Source organism: Osmerus mordax (assembly GCF_038355195.1).
Source record: "Osmerus mordax isolate fOsmMor3 chromosome 14 unlocalized genomic scaffold, fOsmMor3.pri SUPER_14_unloc_2, whole genome shotgun sequence".
Taxonomy (NCBI): domain Eukaryota; kingdom Metazoa; phylum Chordata; class Actinopteri; order Osmeriformes; family Osmeridae; genus Osmerus; species Osmerus mordax.
In genome coordinates, this window is record NW_027120380.1 from 1 (window position 1) to 21,283 (window position 21,283).

A 21,283-nucleotide genomic window follows, 5' to 3' on the forward strand; every position below is an offset into this window, starting at 1 on the left:
AAATGAAAATAATGGGAGTATGTCCATCTCGTAAATGGAGAATCAGTCTCTGCAGTCAGCATCTCAAACATGATTCCAGCAACACTTAATTTCGGGTTATCTTGACTAAATGTCATCCTTCTGGACACGGCCATTCATTTGATACTATATCTGGACTAAATGTCAGTCTTCTGTACACTGGCCATTCATTTGATATTGCAACCCCGGAAAACATTTAGACCACTGCACCTTTTTCTTTCCTTTCCAAAAACATTGAGAAGGAAACTATTGAGTGGATGGAAATCCAGATGCAAATCCAGATGCATTACTGCTTTTACGGTTTCTTTGTCGGCAGTTTAGTGTAACTCTCTAATATATCAATTTTACAATATTTTGCCATTTTGAGGAGGAATCCGCCATTGCTGCTTGAAGCCATATTATTATACTGTTCTCCTGTCATACTATTTCTCTATCGATCTGTTCTCCTGTCATACCATTCTACTGTCATACTGTTCTGTCGTTATGAAGGCCTCCAGTGGTTTCAAAACTCACTCAAACTCTGAGAGTCTCACTGGGAGTGTTATCTTGTAATGACTTGAACAGATGCTCGTTGTCAAACACACACACAGGGGTTTCTAGGGGGCTTCCACACAGAGTTCTCCTAAACAGTTAAAGGGTGGCGTTTCCATGGCGTTGCCGTCCATGTCACTCAGCGGTGGAGCACAGGAACTGGCTGGCTGGGACTGGCGGGGTGAGGGGCAGGACATATATCCGTCAACCAAGGCTGTATGTATGTGTTTGTGTGTGTGTGTGTGTGTGTGTTATGGCCAGTTGGGGATTCAGCCAGGGGAAATAGAACCAGTATTATTCTGTTTGGGTTCAGCTCATGTCCTGGTTCCTGGTCGGCATGAGGCTTAGAGCTGTTTATCAGCCGGTCTCATATTTCTGTGACATCTTGTTTATTTAATATTCAAAATGTAATTACAGATGCTTAATGTTCTTGATATCATTTACAGTGGACCACGTGTGTGCCATCTGGGTAGACGGTGGAAGCTTTGGTCTTATTCTGTACCATAAACAACAACAACACCAAAACTCATTTTGGTGATTAACTTTGAATATATATTTTATATACATACAAACTGTACACACATACATGAACTGGTATATGCAGAGAAGACATACTAATATGTGTATTGTAATTGGTTTCAGAAGCAGCCTGAAGCATGATGAGTACGGCTATAGTTAGTTAGCAATGGTTAGAGAAGAGGGGGAGGAGGAGAGATACGAGGGGGAGGGTGGGAGGAGAAGAGGAGTGAGGGAGGAGAGGAAAGATACGAGGGGAGGGCGGGAGGAGAGGAGGGGTGAGGGAGGAGAGGAAAGATACGAGAGGAGGGGTGAGGGAGGAGAGGAGGGGTGAGGGAGGAGAGGAAAGATACGAGAGGAGGGGTGAGGGAGGAGAGGAGGGCTGAGGGAGGAGAGGAAAGATACGAGAGGAGGGGTGAGGGAGGAGAGGAGGGGTGAGGGAGGAGAGGAAAGATACGAGAGGAGGGGTGAGGGAGGAGAGGAAGGGTGAGGGAGGAGAGGAAAGGGAGGAAGAGCGGAGGGAAGGAATAAGAAGAAAGCAGAAAAGGGAAAGGTCTGAAGGGAGTGGTCAGGGGTTTCTGCATTCAGTGTGTGCAAGAAGTGTGTTGTCTACCCTACATTACTCTCCCTGTTTCCCTCTCTACCGCTGTGTGTGTGTACTTATGTGTGCATGGTGGTGCTGAGCTCTCGCTGGCAGACTCTCGACAGGTGGAGGGAGGCAGGCAGGAGGTCATCATGGTCCCATGGGGGAGATGTTTGGAGAAGAGCACAGCCGTGGATACAGGCTGTGCCGCTATGAGAAACACCTAGCGCTGAGTCATGGTTTACTTTGGTGTGTTAAGACAGAATGGACACTTAGCGGAAGCCTGGTTAGCCTCATAGTGTGTGTGTGTGTGGCTTTGACTCTGAAGCTGCCAACTCTCTACCCATCCACGGTGACCTGGTCCCGACAGTTTAGTGGGAGCCTGGTCATCTTCAACCTCCGCTGTCAGTTTCCATGGCTCATTAATACTGTTTAATAATGGTCAACTACTCTCCCCCTCCCCTACCCTCCCCTCCCACCATATCCTGCCCTCCCCCTGCCCTGAAAACTAGCCCCATAAGGCCAAAGTGAACGCACATTTCATGTTAAGCTAGCAGATAGTTGAGATCTTTCAGGAGCACCATGTCTGATGTCCCTGGACCTGGGCAGTAATAGTTCAGCGATGGGCCTCCTCCGTATGAGGTGGGAGTGCCTGGGATGAGGATTATCTTCAGGCTGGGCTTTCACGAGTGCAGCAGCACTGAATCTGAACGCCTATACGGTCATGTGACTGACAGACAGGGCTCGTCATTGGCTGAGAGACTGTAGGACAGGCAGAAGGGGGTCTACAAGAAGGTCCTTCAAAACACTGATTAGTCCTTAAATAGTTCATCTGGGATCAACAAAACACTGTTACACAACAATTCCCAAAAAAACAACAAACAACAAACAATCTACCTATCTATGTATCAGAGTCCGTGCTACTGAAATGCCTCGGGTCTCTGCTGGGGAACAGAAACAAACACATGACTTTAGACTTCATCGTTCTCCTTCATCCTTTCATTCTGTCCTCCTCGCCATCATGATCACCATCATGATCACCATCATGATCACCACCATCATCACCATCATCACCACCATCATCACCATCATCACCACCATCATCACCACCATCATCACCATCATCTCCACAGTCCTTCCGGACACACTCTATGCTTCAATTCCGATCCTTGTCATCACGCTCCCTCAGTGGCCTCTCCTGATCCGTGACCCCTCTGTCCACTGTTCCGGCATCCCGGGCCGAGCCTCACACCACGGAGTGCTGGTTGTTGTGTTGCGCCCCGCCGCCGCCCAGCACCGTGTGGTTGACGGAGGAGGCGGAGCGGTCGGAGCCGTCGGCCGCCGCCGTGCCGTTGACGCTCTCCTGGCGCTGGCAAAACAGGATCTGCCTGAAGGTGGCGCTCATCTCCTTGTCGCGGTAGGAGTAGATGATGGGGTTCATGGCCGAGTTGAACTCGGCCAGGAGGAGGAAGAACTTCTCGAACATCAGGACGTTGCAGCTGGAGCAGAAGACGTCGAGCAGGAGGAGGACCAGACCTGGGGTCCAGCACACGATGAAGGCTCCTGCAGGGGAGGAAGGGGAGTGGGGGGGGGGGGGAAGAGAGACACGGTCATGAGGGGGAGAGAAGGGACAGAGGGAGAGAGAGAGGGAGGGAGGGAGAGAGGATGACAGACAGAGAGAGAGAGAGAAGGTTGTATAACCATGAAAGGCATGTTATGTTGAACACTGTGAGGAGTTTTTCATCATTCAAGGAATAAAGCACTGATGCAAGGAACCAGCATATAAAACTAGATGAGAGGGAGGAAAACACACACAAAAACAGAGGAAATGGGCGTTGGGTGTTGCAATGTCAATGTGTTGGGTCTTGTTGCCAAGTGTATATCACACATATTTGTGACATTGTCATAACTGTAGCAATAAAAAGCATAGTTCTCAACAATAAGATTGTTGTCAGACAGTGTCCTATATTCTCAAGGTTTGCTTTGTTAGGACAACAACCGTTGCCATAATAACAATATGGTGATAAGGAAACAAAATACTTGGCTGACATAATCACTTGCTCTGATCATGACAATTATAGCCTTAACATAGCTTCTCAGGAAGGCAGTGATCAACTGAAAGCAGCAGATCTGAGACCAGTCCTAATGATGACAAGCTTGCATGTCCTCCACCCCTTATCCGTTCTCTCTCTCTCTCTCTCTCTCTCTCTCTCTCTCTCTCTCTCTCTCTCTCTCTCTCTCTCTCTCTCTCTCTCTCTCTCTCTCTCTCTCTCTCTCTCTCTCTCTCCTCTCTCTCCCTCTCCTAACAGTACAGGCGGCAGCTGCTGTACTCCACTCTGTTTTACCTCATGGCTCAGATATGTGGGAGCAGCTTTCTGGAGTTAGATAAACTCTACTGGCTGCTGGACACACAGGCCCCTTCACATGTTTAGCCTTGGCATAACACGCCTTCAAAACACGCGTGTGTGTGTGAGACAGGCGGTTGGGGCTTCGCTGAGAGCTCACTAAATACAATTTCATTTCCTCCCCCAATCCTGGAGAGTCAGGGGATGTTTGTTTTAAACCCCAAGGGCTGCCTGCTACTGACCTTCCTGTCCCCCATGGCTGCCCCGGCGCATAGACTGATAGATACTAAGTAGACAGAAGGGGAGACAAGGCCCACGCAGAAAGGAGACGAGAGAAATAGATGTATGGTTTACAGTAGTAAGTCTTGTACAAGGGAGGGCTGAGCTACACTGTATATCACTGAGGTGTGACTCTGACAGATACATGAAAGAGCTCACACACATATGAAGCGACGAGGAGGGACGATATCGTTATGAAGGAATATGAATCAATGTTAGGGCTGAGATCATGTTGCAACAGATTTACTGAACGTCTTCCTGTGATGTGGTTTTACTCCTGTAATGTGTCATATTTCCAGAGCACGTGTGTGTGTGCGTGCAATGCAGGCAGAGTCCTTGTAGTCCTGTCAGATAGATTTAAGATTCGATTATGGGTTCAAATCCCGCTCAGCCCATGGGAGTAAAAGTGGCATCTTGCAATGCTGGGTAGTGTCTGTGCTCAGCCCACCCACCATGCCTATTCCATGCACTGCTTGTAAGTCACTCTGGATGAAAGCGGCAGATAACGAATGCATATCAGAGCAGGGTCAGATGTGTACTACAGGTCAGAGCAGGGTCAGATGTGTACTACAGGTCAGAGCAGGGTTCAGATGTGTTTGTCACTTCCCACAGCTGGCCAGGACAGAAAGTCACCAAATGCTTTCGGTAGGACGGCTTTCAGCACATTTTCTTCCCTCACTTCCTCTCACCCCCCCCCACTTCCCAATCATCTGAAACAGAAATCTGACAGACCATAATTTCCTGGAATCACTACAGAAAAACTAAAATATCAGACAAATTACCACTCAGAGAAAAACATGGAGATATTTGACCCTAATTGTAGACTCAATGCTGGTCTGAGTGTCTGTGGTGAAAACCAACACTCCAGTGAACCAACCAGCCAACTGGCTCTGTCATCTGCGGCTCTGCCTTCCTGTCTGTCTGTCCGTCGGCCTGTTTGCTTGCCTGTCTATTTCTCTCTTTGTCTGTCTGTCTGTCTGTCTCTGCCTGTCTGTCTGCATTTTGACCCTGGAAATAAAAGATTCGACATGCTCCCTGATCAGGTGGTTACCCTACAGGAACAACGTGTCACACGCAGCCCTGCTTGTTTGTGGAGTGTGTGAGAGTGTGTGGTCTCCATGGCAGGATATGGGGATCCTATCCAGCCACTTCAGATCAGATTAGTCTAACAACTGCTCATTCTGCAGCCCCGCTTGATAAGGCAGGGCAGGGCTGGGTTGTCCTCTGGCAGGCATTCCTGCACTAATCCTAGTGTATCAACAGTGATAGGACACTTGGTGGTTCTTGGCTAGGGTACCCTGGGGAAGGGAGGGGGGTCAAGAGGCATGGGTCAGGGATGGAGGACTCAAGCCCTTGTGAAGAGCCTTAGCCTAAATTGTATTTATTTATTCTCCTGGACAGAGCCAAAATGGACATTACTGAGACCAAGATTGAGCCAAAACGGATGCCACTGTGACTAAGGGTGAGCCAAAATGGCATGCTATCGTGACCGAGGTTGAGCCAAAATGGAGGCCACTGGGACACGGGGTGAGCCCAAATGGATGCTGCTGCTATTCCAAGACTGTGAGGTGAGGTCGAGCTGAAGCAGAGAGTAGACTCGCTCAGAGGCATAGGCCACTGGGACTCTCACACCTGTCTGCAGTCCCAAGGAGGAAGATGGGATTGGCTAGACTCTACTGTGACCAATAGCAGAGATCCTGTGATCTAAACCACAAAAACAGATGCACAGGGAAGATGGGAAGGCGAGGATGATAAAGAGGGAGAGGAGGGAGAGAAAGGGGAGAAGGGGGGACAGCAGTGGAAGGGGAAGACCAAGAGGAGAAAGAAGGTGTGGAAAGAGGAAAAAGAGGAGTGATGAAGGGTTAGAGGACGAAGAAGAGCTTAGCGAAGAAGGGAGGCCGAGCCAGGAAGACGAGCAGAGCGAGGCAGAAGAGGAGGGGAAGAAGTAGGGCCAGAAGGTTGAGCGAGTGTGGCAGAATGTTAAAACCTGTGACATCGCAAGCCACATGCCTTGAATGGTGCACAGCTGCCGTGAGACTGGACCGCCTGGACCGCCAACAGTCCCTGTTCTGCCAATGCACACAGACACACACAGGTTCGGATTGGTTCTGCCCTACACCAATCAGACACACAGGCAGCAGTCGGACACACGGACATTGTTTGGTGAATCAGACATACTCTCTGGTGGGATAGAGAAGCATGCACGCCTGGAGGGTGAGATCATTCACTATGACCCACTGCTGGCTCGTGTGTATGTGTGTGTATGTACAGTTGTACCCTTGTGTGTGTGTGTGTGTGTGTATGTGTGTGTGGTATCTGAAGAGTCCATTTTGACTTCTGATCTGTTTCCTTGGTGATGAAACCGTCCATTGATCATTCGTTATGCTATCTCTCCCATTGATCTATTGGTCTCTCTTACTGATCTCCCTCTCTCCTACGGATCCCCCCCACTCCATAATACACACACTGATCTCTCTCTCTCACTCCCACTAATCTCTGTGCATGGACGTAGGCTACTGTATGTTGACATCTATCAAAAACACAAACTATCCTATATGTTATTCCTATGGAAAACTCTAAGACCTTTGTAGTATCCTCTGTATAGAGCCTGCAATACTTTATCTAATATGTTTATTTTTTCCAGTCAGATATACTGGGAATACTATTGTTCTTTTTATAAGGCCTGAGATCCTTATCATGGTCTGGGAACAAGCTGTGGTTCCCAGGCTGTACAAAAAAACCTTTTACCATGTTAACCCACAACCTTTATGAATGAGCTGGCACATGACATGTGTTAACGCTAACTTGCTAACATCTGTGTACAAAGGTAGCATGTCAACCTCTCTTTGAAAGTTAGAAAATGTGAAGCTGGGACGCTAACATCTGGTGAAAACTCTCCAGACCAACCAATGTGAAGACAGGCCCACTAGTGGATTGTGTGAATGCTTCTATGCTAAGCTGCGAGAGTGAAGCTGTGCTGGAGTCTGAGATGTACTGGGTACACATGGGCTAGATAGCTAGGGAGAAGAGAGGGATATTTTCCATCTGATAGCGATTCCCAGTAGACATCAGAAATAATGTCTTTTACAGGCTCCTAGAGGCTCTCAAAGGCTCGCTCTCTCCCACCTCTCATCTGTTCAGCAGATGTCGAGCTTGAAGAAAAGAGCTGCTTCCTTCTAACTGCTGAATTACAAACCAGAGCGGGAGAGAGCACCTTAACAAATACTATGCGCACACATTGATACACACACACACACACACACATACACACACAACCTTTCCTGGCAGAGGCTGATGTACAGTATTAGAAAGCGTTAGTAAGAGGAAGTTGATATTCTCCGTTCTCGTATTGTCGGAGCAGAGCCCCAGGGCAGGGAGGAGGGACTCCTCAGGCTCAGGAGCTCCACTCGTTCAGCTTCCCTGCAACGTGTCGTCCTCTCCAGCGAGCGACTCCACGTCGCTGCTGAGGGCAACTCCGACTGAATGAACGTCGATCCAAAAACACCTCTCCTGCAGTCTAGTCCTACGTCCACTAATTCCTCAATTTCCCCCTGGGGATGAATAACGTATATCTCTCTCTTTCCCTCTCTCCCTCTCTCCCTCTCTCTCTCTCTCTCTCTCTCTCTCTCTCTCTCTCCCTCTCTCCCTCTCTCTCTCCCTCTCTCTCTCTCTCTTTTGAATCCCTGCTCACGGTTGTCAGCCGCGTGTGACTGGACGTCGTTTTGTAAGGAGCAGTGGAGGGTGTTCAGACCCACTATGAGAGAGCTGCAGACGTCTCCCAGATCACAGGGATCTGGATGGAATGTTTTCTTGACGGCAGACATCTGCTAGACCGGGTGAGAGCAGGTCTGTTCCCACAACCAAGAGATACAACAACAACACCACCCACGTACACACACACACCCACACACACACACACACACACACACACCCACGTACACACACACACCCACACACACACACTTCTGGACTCTGGAGACCCACCGTACCAGGACAAGCTACCTACTGTAGCACAGAGCCATACATGCAGTACCAGCTCAGCCCGATGGTGTCCATGTTTAGGCTATAGCCGAAATCAAGTCTTGCATAAATAAAGCTCGATAATAAATGTTTGTGCTCGCTCCAGTGTGCGACGGCAGCGTGGTCGGACTGTGCGGTTGAGTGAGGCCCCGTGGCAGCGACGGTGCTTGGCAGGCACAGGAGCAGACAGCAGAGCTGCAGTGACGAGCTCTCTCTACTCTCTCCGCTGGGCCTCCACAACAACAGCTGCTTTGTTCATCTACTGGGCTGCAGCACAACTGAACCACTGGCCTACAAGCCAGTCAGGAACCAGTCAGGAACCAGTAAGCACCCAGGCGGTACCCTGTCAGAATGCTCTCTCCCCTCCACCACCCTGCAACCCAGTCACTGCTAGTAGTAGAGGATCAGTATTGTTGTATACAGTACTCGTGTCCTCAAGCGGTCCCATGTCCGCAGTCTTCAGCAAACACATCATCATGGGTTAGTGTGCAGTGTGTTGTGTGTAGTGTAATGTAGTGTAGTGTAGTGTAGTGTAGTGTAGTGTAGTATAGTGACCGGTCCTCACCCAGCACGATGACTACAGTCTTCAGCAAACACATCATCATGGGTGTAGTGTGCAGTGTGTTGTGTGTAGTGTAATTATCAGGGGTCTAGTGTGTAGTGTAATGTAGTGTATTGTAGTGTAGTGTAGTATAGTAACCGGTCCTCACCCAGCACGATGACCACCGTCTTCAGCAGACTCATCATGGTGTCGCGGTTGCGTCTGGGCCCAGAGCTGTGCCGGGACATCCTCATGGTGCGCTGGCGGACGTAGACGAAGATGTGAGCGTAGAGGACCACCATGACCAGGAAGGTGACCAGGTTGAACACGGCCCAGAACACCAGGTAGGAGTTGCAGTAGAGCGGCGCCATGCTGGAGCAGGTGCTCACGTCGCAGATGCAGTTCCAGCCCACGCTGGGGATGGCCCCCATGACGATGGACATGGTCCAGATGATGACGATCACCACCACCACGCGCCGGTTGCTCATGCGCGTGTGCAGCTGCATGCGGAACACGGTGATGTGGCGCTCGATGGCGATGGCGAGCAGGTTGGCCACGGAGGCCGTGAGGCTGGTGTCGATCAGGCCCTGCCGGAGGAGCCAGGTGCTCACGGAGAGGCGCCGCGTGTTGGGCCCCGTGTTGAACATCAGGTAGAAGTACGCCAGGCCGGCGAAGAAGTCGGCCGCCGCCAGGTTGGCCATCAGGTAGTAGATGGGGAAGTGGAAGCGCCGGTTGACGTAGATGGCCACCATGACCAGCAGGTTGGCCAGCATGATGAAGATGCACACGGTGATGCCCAGGCCCATCACCAGCTTGCTGACCGTGTTCCATTCCGTCGCCAGGTATTTGCCGCTGCGGTTGTAGAAGAACGCGATGGTCTCGTTGTAGTAGCACTGCTCCTCGTCCATGCTGGCTGCGGGCGGGGGGTCTGCGGGGAGACAGGGAGAGGGGTTAGAGAGAGAGAGAGAGACGGCTGTCTGGAGGCAGGGAGGAGACAGGTTCGAGAGAGAGACTGGTGTATTGGCGATGGGGGAGAGACGGGTTTAAGAAAGACAGGTTAGAGAGAGAGAAAGAGAGAGGTTAGAGAGAGAGGTTGGAGAGAGACAGGTTAGAGAGAGAGGTTGGAGAGAGACAGGTTAGAGAGGTTGGAGAGAGACAGGTTAGAGAGAGAGGTTGGAGAGAGACAGGTTAGAGAGAGAGGTTGGAGAGAGGACAGGTTAGAGAGAGAGGTTGGAGAGAGACAGGTTAGAGAGAGAGGTTGGAGAGAGACAGGTTAGAGAGAGAGGTTGGAGAGAGACAGGTTAGAGTGAGAGAAAGAGAGAGGTTGGAGAAGAGAGAAGAGAGAGGTTGGAGAGAAAGAAAGAGAGAGGTTGGAGAGAGAGGTTGGAGAGAGAGAGGTTTCTGGGGGGGGTAGTGAGGAATCCTTTTCAAGGGTTCTGATGAGAGAGAAGTAGGAGAGGGGGGGGAGACACTGAGGGAGTGAAGCTGGTTGAAACAGAGAGTGATAGCTCTCTTTCTGCCATCATGCACTTCATGCTGCACCCTGGATCCATGCTCAGCTGCCATGGTTGCTCATTGTAGTATTCCTGTTGTTGTTTGTTTACATAACGTACTATGTCTCCCCCACCCACCATCTGCTGTGCCTGTGTGTCTGTCAGCAGGCTGGTGAAGGACTATGGACAGTACAATGATGAGCTGTGTCCGGTTAGGGCGTTCCAGGAGCAGAATCAAAACAAACTTTCACACAGTTTTGGAACAACGCACACACTGTGATTATTTCTCAAGAATAAAACAATGTCCTCAAATCAGAAGCAGTTGACTGCACATTGAATGATAACACGTAAATCTATGCGATGATATGATTTTAAAACCGTCTTGAAAAAAAACTTTCAAAAAAACAAAAACAATTGATATTTCGCTCTGAACTAAAATGAAACCAGAAAATGAAACTTTATATATTTTTTAAATGTCTGGTTTGAAGCCTTGGTACAAACACAACGGATGTTGCAGCTTAGGGTGACTAATGAACGAAACCTGTGCATGTCTGTGTGTTTTGAATACAGACCCCTGTTCTAGGCCCAAAGTTGTATCTAACACACTCCTAAACATGACTTTCTCCATCTGGGTCTGCTTTAACGAGTGTCCCTCCTTGAAAACAAGTACAGAAGAAATAAAAATACTACACACAACACACACAGGGCACACACACACACACAGCACACACACACACAAGACACACACACACACAGCACACACACACACAAGACACGGACACACACAGGGGCACAAACACACAGGGCACACACACACACACACGACACACCCACATAGGGCACACACACACACAAGACACACACACACGGTGCACACACACACACACAAGGGGGTTTGAGTAAACATAAATTCACCCCGACACACAGTCACACAAAGCAATTCCCCATACACAAACACACACAAATCTATTTGCAAGCACACACACACAAACAAAAGTGTGTTGAAGCTGCAATGAGAGTGTGTTCGTGAATGCCCCCCACCCTCCCACCTTTGACACACTCAGGAAACAGCCAGGGTCCCCGGTCCCGGGGCTGGTTATGGGTGTGAGGATCAGTTACCAGAACCCAAACCAGAAAGAATCAGGACCAATACCAGGGCCCGGGACTAGAACCAGAACCAGGACCCAGATGTAGACCAGCCCTTCAGACCTCCTGCTGTAGCTAGACCTGGCTTAGCTGCCACACTGTGGGATTCGACACACCCACACGCACACAAACATACACAGGCGTGTGACCGTAGACAAAAAGTTGACACATCTCTGTCTCAACACGATCTCATGATCTGCTTCCTGTGAGAATACACAACTTACTGTAAAGAAGAGAAACTGATATCCACCTATTCCTTTCTCTCTCTCTATCTCTCTCTCTCTGTCTCTCTCGCAAAAATAATGTTTTCCGTTATGGTCTTTTTGTACATGTGTGTCCCCCTGTGTGGATGTCATACAGTTTATTCAGTATCGGTATGGTCTTAGAAGAGTCACAGTACTTACTAGTTCACATTCCAGAAGTTATCAGAGACTTGTTTCAGTGAATCTGTGAGCGTATGTGTCAGTGAGTGTGTTCTCTGAAGCAACTGTCACTGCCTAAAAATTCTTCATGCTCATTGTGTGTGTGTGTATGTGTGTATTTGTGTGTGTGTGTATGTGTGGACCATGCTGACACCCTTGACGCCACAGTGATGACATCGCAACTTAGGAATCAGGCTTCTCTTTCTTTTTCTTTCTCTCAGTTTCCCTCTACATCCATCTGTCTCCTCTCTTCTAGTAATGACACTGCTCTGTGTTCAAGGGGCTGCATACCATCCTTGAGGAATTTGAGTTAGTGAGTTAGTGAAGGTGTGTGGGTGTGTGTGTGTATGTGTGTTTGTAGTCGTATGTAGGCTATGTGTGTGTGTAATTTAACGGTTTGAACAACTTTGATCTTCTCCTACCCACTCCAACTCCCACGTCACTGCTTTCAAGGAACAAGACGGCTTTCTTTCTTTATTTCTTTTGCTTCCTATCTCTCTTCGCCCCCCCCTTCTTTCTCCCTCTATACCTCTCTCTCTCTCTCATAGGTCTCTCTATACCCTTCCTCTCTCTCTCTCCAGGCTGCCAGTCCTGCCAGTTTAGCAGCACAATGGACACATTGTTCTGTTTGCAGTGCCTGCTGGAGTCTTGAGAGAGAGGTGAGAGAGAGATAGTGAGAGTGAGAGGGAGAGAGAGAGAGAGAGAGAGAGAGAGAGAGAGAGAGAGAGAGAGAGAGAGAGAGAGAGAGAGAGAGAGTGAGAGGGAGAGAGGGAGAGAGAGGGAGGGAGAGGGAGAGATTGGGATCCAGGTTGTTGGCTGTGCCTCCATGCTGAGGCCGCTGCACTTCAGCCAGCAGAGATCACACAGGGCTGGAGCTCCACTGCAGGCCCCTTACAGCTGGGCTTTTTCACAGCAAATCACTATAAAACTAATAATCTCCTTTATACTATTTATTTCTGTTCTATTGTATAATTCCTACTTTGGGTGAAATATCAGAGAAGTATGACAGTGGAGGCTGTGGGACATTCTGCAGCTCTTATGTGCACAATATGCTGAAGAGTTGAGCTGCTGGATGTAGTCATATACATAGTACATCACTTCCTGTTGGGTTGGTAGTCATATTATATATATCTATGGTCATATAAGTGATGTGTCTCACGCATCACTGCATCACTTCCTGTTGGGTTGGTAGTCATATACCCGACAGTTCGGAAAGTTTGGGGTAAAGTTTGGGGGTTTTTGAAAGAAAGGGACATTTTTGTCTGTTAAAGTAACATCAGATTGCTCAGAAATACAGTGTACTGTACAGACATTGTTAATGTTGTAAATGGCAATTGTAATTGGAAAGGACTGAATTCTCCTTGGGCGTCACAAGGCCCATTATCAGCAACCATCAGTCCTGTGTTCCAATGGCAAGTTGTGTTTGCTAATCCAAGCGGATCATTTAAAAAGGCTAATTAGTTTATTAGAAAATTCCATTGCCATTATGTTAGCACATCGGAAAACTGTTTGTGCTGATTAAGTTAAGAGCAATAAAACTGGCCTTCTTTAGATTAGTTGAGAAGCTGGAGCATCAGTAATTGAGGGTTTGATAACAGCATCAAAATGGCCAGAAACAAAGAACTTTATTCTGATACTCGTCAGGTCCATTCTTGTTCTGAGAAATGAAGGCTATTCTATGCGTTAAATTCCTGAGAATTCCATTGTATGAGACTGAAGATCTCATACAATGCTGACAGAACTGGCTTAGCCAGAACAGAAGAATAGTGACAGGCCCCAGTGCACAACTGAGGAAGAGGACACATGGAGCTGAGTGGTCGAGTTTGAGAAACAGACGCCACACAGGTTCTCCACTGGCAGCTTCATTAAATTGTACCGTGCAAAATCACCAGCCTCAACATCAACAGTGAGGACACAGCTCTGGGATGCTGACTCAAAGGCATGACTTGAAGAATAAGCTGGTGGCTGAGACAGGCCGATGAATATCAATAGATTAAGAACGGGGGGAAAAACTGAGGATACTGAGGATAGAGAAGGGTGAAAGGGCTCGGAACTTGACCATTGTCATTGTCAACCAAGTGCTGTCTTGAAAAGTGTGTTCTGCAACAGGACGACTAGTAGCAGGAAGATGCTAAACAAGGGCACATTTACATACCAAGAGACAATGGTTCTTCCTAATGACCCTATCAGCAAACCCCCTTGATCAAAAGAATCTCAGACAGTATGCAGACCTATCTTCAATCAAGATTGTATTTCCTGTGGGTGCAGGCTATCATAAGATGAATCACATCACTGAACCACCTTTTGCTTTGTGTCCAGAGGAAGGTTGTGTAGGTTGGCACACAGCCTTACCTCTTAAGTGTTACGTAAAGATGAGAAAGACTTGAGTTGCTGGATGGAGTTTTTGCTTGTTTTTTCAGCTTTTTATGCATTGGTCGTAATGTTTGTTGTTCAATTATTACCTCTTATCAGGTTTAGGAGGCTACGTTTCAACAAATGTCCCATTCATATCCACATCTGATTCAATCTCTGGTTTGGGTGGGATTTTAAGTGCCGTTGTTTATAGGGGGACCCAGGTACACAGTTCCAGAGAAGAGGAGAGCATGCCTCGCATCTTTCTTGTTTGGGCAGGCCAAGCTTGCAATATGGAAGACGAGAAAAAGTAGGCGTTTTGGGAGTGGGGTCGCTCGATGCAAGAGCAGTGTTACTGGGGCTGGTCACGGCAAGGTTGCGAATTGAGTTCTCGTATTGTAAGCTGGTGGGGAAAGATGGAGGAGTTTGTTGATGTGTGGGGGGGTGAGGGGGTGCCTTGTGCACAGTGGAGGGGGGTTTAGAGCTGAAGTTGTGAATAGGAGGGTTTTTTATAATTTGGGGGGTTTGTTTTTGGTTTAGTTTGATTGGAAAGTAAAATTTGTGAAATTTGCAAGTGAAATGGTTTTGTCTTGAATAAGAAATGGCTGGTGTGGTAAAACCGCTTGGTTAGCTGGCAGTTCTAACTTCCCAATAAAGGTATCTTTAAAAGTCAAATCTCTGGTTTTGACAGAAACCGTTCAAATCAGTTACTCCAAATCTTAACCATTTTCATTGTCAACCAAGTGCTATGTTTCATTTAGCAGACACTTTAACCTTTGCAATGAACAAGTAATTATATCAAATATAATCTTTGTGTAACTTTCCTTTGACCATTTAGCTGCAATTCAACCCATATAGTCCATATAGTCAAGTAACAACAATTATAACAATATTAATACACTGTCCAGTTTACCCCTATTCCATCAGATCATGGGGCAGTCATGGCCAATAAAAAAAACACCCAACAGTAGTGCGACAGTGTGACAGTACTCAGACCATGCACATGCACTCTGACAAAGGGGCCACATGGACCCAGACATTGACACATATGACTGAGAGTCATGGAGGGTGGGTATGTGGGATAACCAGGAGGTTAATCTATAAGCCCAGAATTAGCATCTAAAGCCCCTCAGATATGCACACTGCAGCCCCACTGCCACAGCTGTGTGTAACATACTGTTTGCTCCAGACTAGGGGTAGCAGGGCTAGTAGGGCTAGCAGGCAGCATTGGTACAAGGTCAAACCCTACGTCAAAATAACAGGAAGACATCTGCGATGGCGGTGGAGAGGAATGATTGACAATGAAGGTTACAAGGTTGGGTTACCTTCCCAATCACATGGGAATCACACAGACAGACACACACAAACAGGTCAACTGAGGTATTGCTAGTGTACAGTACAACTGTGTGTGTGTTAGTGTACACACTTGAATGTGTGGTTTTGTAAGCTGTATTGAAATGGTTCCAGAGAAGGGTTGCAAGACAGCCCAGTGAACCAATGCTGACTGTGACCACCAAGATAGCGGAGAGCCCCCTGGGCAGAACCCTCGATATGACGGGCTGTCCACTCCTGCTGATAGAGTCAGGGTTGCAGGAGCTGTGGTACAGAACAAGCTGATAGTGTGCAGGCCAGATGAGAGCTGCAAGTAACAGTGTCATCAGTCAGTCGTTATCAGCGATAACGTAGAGACACTGACGAAAAACGTCCTCGCGCGTCTATGTTTTATCAAACTCCCCCGGCTTCCTATAAACTGACTGGTGTGTGTGCGTGCGGTGGGTGTGCGTGTGTGCCGTGTGTGTCTGTGTGTGTGTGGAGCCGTATGGTTGTGCATGGATGGAAACTGCTTCCATGTGAGATTCTGGTTCCTTTTTCTCTTCGTTGAGCGAGAGAGAGGGGGGGGGTGGAGAAAGGCTAGAAAGATGTGAGAAAGAAAAGGAGAAAGAGAGGCGAATAACAGAGTTAAAAGAAGTGAGGGATGAGAAAGAAGACAGAGATAGAATAGAGAGGGAGGGAAAAAGTAAGGAGAGAGAGAAAGTCTGGCTGCCTTGACCCCCTAGCCCAGCACTGGAGCAGGGGAGGAGAGGGAGGGAGCCAGGGAGGAATGCTGGCTCAGGACCCCCTTTAGAGGAAAAACAGACACACCGGAGGGAGGAGGGAGGAGGCAGGGAGGACTGGGCGTGGAGGGGGGCGGGGGGCGAGCGTGAGAGGCAGGGCCTTTCGGCATGCTCAGTGGGGAGAAAACAGTTTGATGTGTTTTATTCACGACATTCTGATCTTAGATTCTGCCCTGAGGTTCTGAGAGGAAGTGGACAAGCAGCAGCTGTGTATGCACTCCTTTCCAGGTCATATCCTGTTTGTTGCCAGAGCAGCACCTGTTTAGATAGGTATGGAGGCGCATCTATTTACCACAGTCAGACAAGAACATCCACTCATGTAAATGTCATCTCTGGGTTACCTGTATCTCCCACTATCTCTATCCCACTATCTCTCTCTCTCTCATTCCATCCTTCTCTCTTCCCCTCTCCGCTTTACCTATCTGCGTCCCTTCCTTCCCAGCTACCACCCCCCGACCCTCCCTCCCTCCCTCCCTCCCTCCCTCCCTCCCTCCCTCCCTCCCTCCCTCCCTCCCTCCCTCCCTCCCTACTTATTCATTTCCCTACCAGCCTGAGTGTATATCCCTCCCTTCAGACTCCACTTCCTACAGCAGTGTACATCAGTGTTTGGGGACCAGATGTCTTCAGGGCTTGTGTGATGGCAGACCCAGTCTGACCAAACGAGTCCAAGACCAGTGTCTGAGCCGGGGGAGGAGGAGGGAGAGGAGGGGGAGAACGGAAGGAGGAGAAGGAGTCGACGCGATGCGAGGAGGAGGGGTATGAAGTGGTGGAGGAGGGAGGAGGGCAGGAAGAGGAGGAGAAGAGATGTGAAAAGGAGGAGGATGTTTTCTACGACAGAGACATGTTATTGGTATATAGACTATTATCTTATTCCCAGACTGCCTTTTCCTTTCCTGCAACCTGGTGCGAAGCCGATGAGATGATCAATCAGCTCTGAGTTCTGAGAACATGGTTGCCGTAAGAGACCAGCAGTGTGCTCATAACCATGTCAGTCTGTAGGCCTATTAGTGAGCGTGCTTGTGTCATATCCATGGCAAAGCAATCTGACTGACTGGGCTCCCACCAATCAACAGAGAAGACAGAATAATGAGCTATGTGTGTGTGTGTGTGTGCATGCGTGGGTGGGTGGGTGGGCAGTATTACACTCGATGTGGTTACTTTGAGCTGTCTAGAAAATATAGACCATGACTTGACTCTGACCACCAACATACTGTCAGAAGTCTTCTGTCTGGCGTCTGTCACGTTTGATTAAAGCATCTGCAAAATTGATAAAGAAAATGTATTTTTTATTTCACTTCCTCTTCAGTTTAAACCGCATGACACAGTGTGGTCAGGCCTTGTCTAGAAGTCAATGACATTGGACGGAAATATATATTACTGTACGTAAGACACACGACTTCAGATTACCGGCATTCATCAACTCCACTCTGAAACAAAACTTAGAACTTTGTCTGATAGAGACATCCAAAATAGAATAAAGAGTATCTGTCCATGAACTTGTAACAGACGTGGCCGCGCCCCCGTCGAAGGTATAGGCTACACTTTGCCAACATTCGCCAGCACCTGGGATTCGCTGGCGCGGGTGGCCTGCACATCTACACCGATCAACACCGGCTACATATGTACGCAGCATAATTGCTGTCAAAACGAAATTCAATATGGCTAATCTACAGATTTTTGATGTGAGAGGTCGTTATTGAGACTTGTGGCTATGATGCCCCAAGAATCGCAGAGGTAACACACACCAAGGCGTGTAGTTTGGGCAAGCGCCAACAGCAGCATACGCTGTTGCGCTATCAGTCTGTCAGAGCAGCGTCGTAACCGAGGACCACGACATTCTCTACGAAAGACCGTCAAGACCTTGAAACAAAAAATGAAAAAATAAAATATGTTTTTTAAAGAGCATAATTCCTCCGTTAAGATTATTTGTGTGAGAAAGAAAAAGAAATGAACAAGTGAAAGAGAGAAAGAGAGAGAAAGAGAGAGAAAGAGTAAAATGCCATCGAAGAGAAAGAATGCCGCGCGGCCAGTACGCAGATCCCCATGGCAATTCAACACAGATGTCAAAACGTTTATCCCAGCGCAAGACTCCACCGGGTGGTTTTAGATAGAAAACTGTGAATAACGAATAATACATCTATTATTTATATCAACTTGTGTATTAATCGAATCAATACGTCCTTTCAGTATTTTTTGCAGACAGTATGTGCTGCCACATATAGACGCAACACGTTATCCATCCCGCGCGCCTCCACCGGGCGCACACTCAAACCTGTCCAACAACACGAAGTCTGTTTTACCAACATTCACACGAACCCAATCTAGTCCACTTGATAGTTAGATTTTTCACTGTTTTTAGACAGTTCACCTACGTGAGAAAGCTGTCGGGGAACAGCAACAGTTTTAACATATAACTCTTTGTTGTCTAGCCTATAGCGAATTGAAATGTTTTTTTTTATCCGCAGTTTTAAATATTTTCCGTTGGGGTACTTACGGTTTTATAGACTGAGAAACACTCCCAGGCCGATGCCTGAAAGTCCAGAAAAAAAAGAATCAGAGTGCGTAAAACTCCGGAGGATTTGAATTCCGTTATTCAAGTCGCTTTCAGGGCATGAGTAGTTTCTCCCAATCCGAGTCACCGCAGGGTAATGTTTTCATTGTCCTACCGCTGCAAGGAGCGTGCCTTTCGTGGTGTAAGTAAAATAGAAGAGATGCCTCAGTCCCACTGCCCTCCACGGGCTCCTCCAAGTTCTCCGAATGCCACTCGACAGGAGAGGAGCGCTGTCTGCACATGACGTCACGCGCACACACACGCACACACACACACACACACAGATACACACACTCTACAATGCCTAATTGGAAACACATTTTCAAATCACAAGTACAGAAAATGACAGAGAAGTGTGGGGGTCATGGAGAGGGGGAAGAAAGACATACTAGAACAACTGTATTCTTTACCAATTAACCTATATCTTCATCTCCTGTCTCCCTGTGTCATAAGAACGGAACCACAGGGGAGGCACAAGACCTCACTTTAACCAGTCAGTGTGGAGGAGACGCCTACAGTTCAGGCCCGCCGGCTCACTCTACATCTGCATCCACTTAGTAGGTGTTTGCAGTCAAGCTATTATCAGGCCTGATGCAGCAGAGAAGTTGAGAGGATCCTCGCCCTGCTGTTCCAGAGTTCTCTCCAGGTGGAGCAGCCCTGTGGAGACCTGACCATCCGACCAGGGGGCTGGAAATCGACTATATACACTTGAAGTATATGTCAAGTGGTGGGTTCAAGTGTATTGTTCCCCTCTGGTAGTAGGACAGGAGCCAGAGTGAGCGACAAGACTATGTTAATATCAGGCTGCCTTTGTCTCTGCCTCTGCTTCTGCCTCTGTCTCTGCGTCTATCTCTGTCTTGGCCTCTGATCTGTCACTTCCTCTAAATATGCTTCTGCTTCTATCTGCCTCTATCTGCCTCTGTCTCCCTCTGTGTGAGCTAAGGGTAGGGCTGCTAGGTTGGAAATGAGAGGGGGAGATGTAGAGGGGGAGGTAGGAGAGGGGGAGGTGTAGAGGGGGAGGTAGGAGAGGGAGATGTAGAAGGAGAGGGGTTGGTGTAGAAGGAGAGGTAGGAGAGGGGGAGGTGTAGAGGGAGAGGTAGGAGAGGGGGAGATGTAGAGGGGGAGGTAGGAGAGGGGGAGGTAGGAGAGGGGGAGGTGTAGAGGGAGAGGTAGGAGAGGGGGAGATGTAGAGGAAGAGGTAGGAGAGGGGAGGTGAGAGTGTTTGTGTACTTTGGGGTGGGGGGTGGTGGTCTCAGGGTAAAACCTTCCAGGCAGCCATGAAGAGAAGGTTAAATAAACACATGATAGACTGAAGAACACACCAGTAAGCAGACATATATACCTCCCCCTCCTCTTACACTCCCCTTCCTGCACACACATTTACAGTACACATAGCCAGAGCTTCTGTCCTCCAATGTGCAGTGTGGTGTGCATCTATGTGAACTTAGTTGACTCCCGGGTAAAAACCTGGTTTTCCTCGTCAAACACAGATTTAGCTTCAAATTGTGTTCTAATAATGACATGACTTGATGCTGCGATGTAGTCTGTGTGTGGGAGTGGGAGTGGGTCTGCTTCTGTGTGTGTGTGCGTGTGTGTGTGTACTAACGAGTGTGGTTGAGTATGGATGTGTGTATGGATGTGTGAGTGTGCGTGTCGAGGACATTACTCATGACAGTAATAGTGGTGTAATGGCTTTATGGGCACTCTGCTGCTTGCTGGTGTCCTGGGTGCCGTTCTTTATGACCCTGGCAGCCATTAGAGGGACATTCACAGACGGACATGCTCAGGAAGTGGGGCTGGTCTCATCTCCGATGACGCGCCTCTCTCTGCTGTCTCTCTCGCTGCAGACCTGGAGACGTTTTACTGGGAAACCTCTGGTTTCGCCGCTGTCGACTGTACTGTTGGCCGAACAACCAAACGAATCTCTCAGAGAATCGTGGTTTGGTTTCATTTCGGCTTGTGGTGAACAAAGCCCCTATACATAGTGTTGGGATGCGGTTGGTGTTGGGCTGTGGTCGATGTTGGGCTGGCCGGTGACACCTCTCTCCCAGTAGGACTGATCACTCACTGAGATGTGGAATGCTCACTGTCTCCACTCCAATAATGGTTCCATTGTGTCAACTCTTAAAGGAGCTTTGAGGGATGAGGTCCTCTCTGGTTAGTCCTGTGGACACACACACACACACACACACACAGACACACACACTCCGACATGCACACACAACCCGAGACACGCAAGCGCACTCCGACACACACATCCACCCTCTTCTCTTTGACCTCCGTGTCAGTGTGAACCCTCACTAACACTATAACTTCACAGAACCAATCTGACCTCACTGACTGACTCCAGGACAAACAGCTGTCACAAAGAG

At 48.4% G+C, this 21,283-nt stretch overlaps 1 protein-coding gene across 1 annotated transcript; it reads right to left on the bottom strand.

Moving 5' to 3' along the window:
• Positions 1-2,149: 2,149 nt before the first annotated feature.
• On the bottom strand, positions 2,150-19,088 carry lpar1 (lysophosphatidic acid receptor 1). The gene is made up of 3 exons (XM_067231752.1): positions 18,855-19,088; positions 9,003-9,761; positions 2,150-3,211 (listed from the first exon to the last, which is right to left on the bottom strand). The coding sequence occupies exons 2-3, from the start codon at positions 9,739-9,741 to the stop codon at positions 2,895-2,897; spliced, it is 1,056 nt and encodes a 351-aa protein (XP_067087853.1). The 5' UTR covers positions 9,742-9,761; positions 18,855-19,088; the 3' UTR covers positions 2,150-2,894.
• Between the last annotated feature and the right edge of the window lie 2,195 nt (positions 19,089-21,283).

Coding starts and splice junctions, on each gene's coding strand:
- lpar1 (XM_067231752.1), bottom strand. CDS start 9,741: ATGGACGAGGAGCAGTGCTACTACAACGAGACCATCGCGTTCTTCTAC. Junction 3,212..9,002: donor GACGGTGGTCATCGTGCTGG/GTGAGGACCGGT, acceptor CCTCCCCTGCAG/GAGCCTTCATCGTGTGCTGG.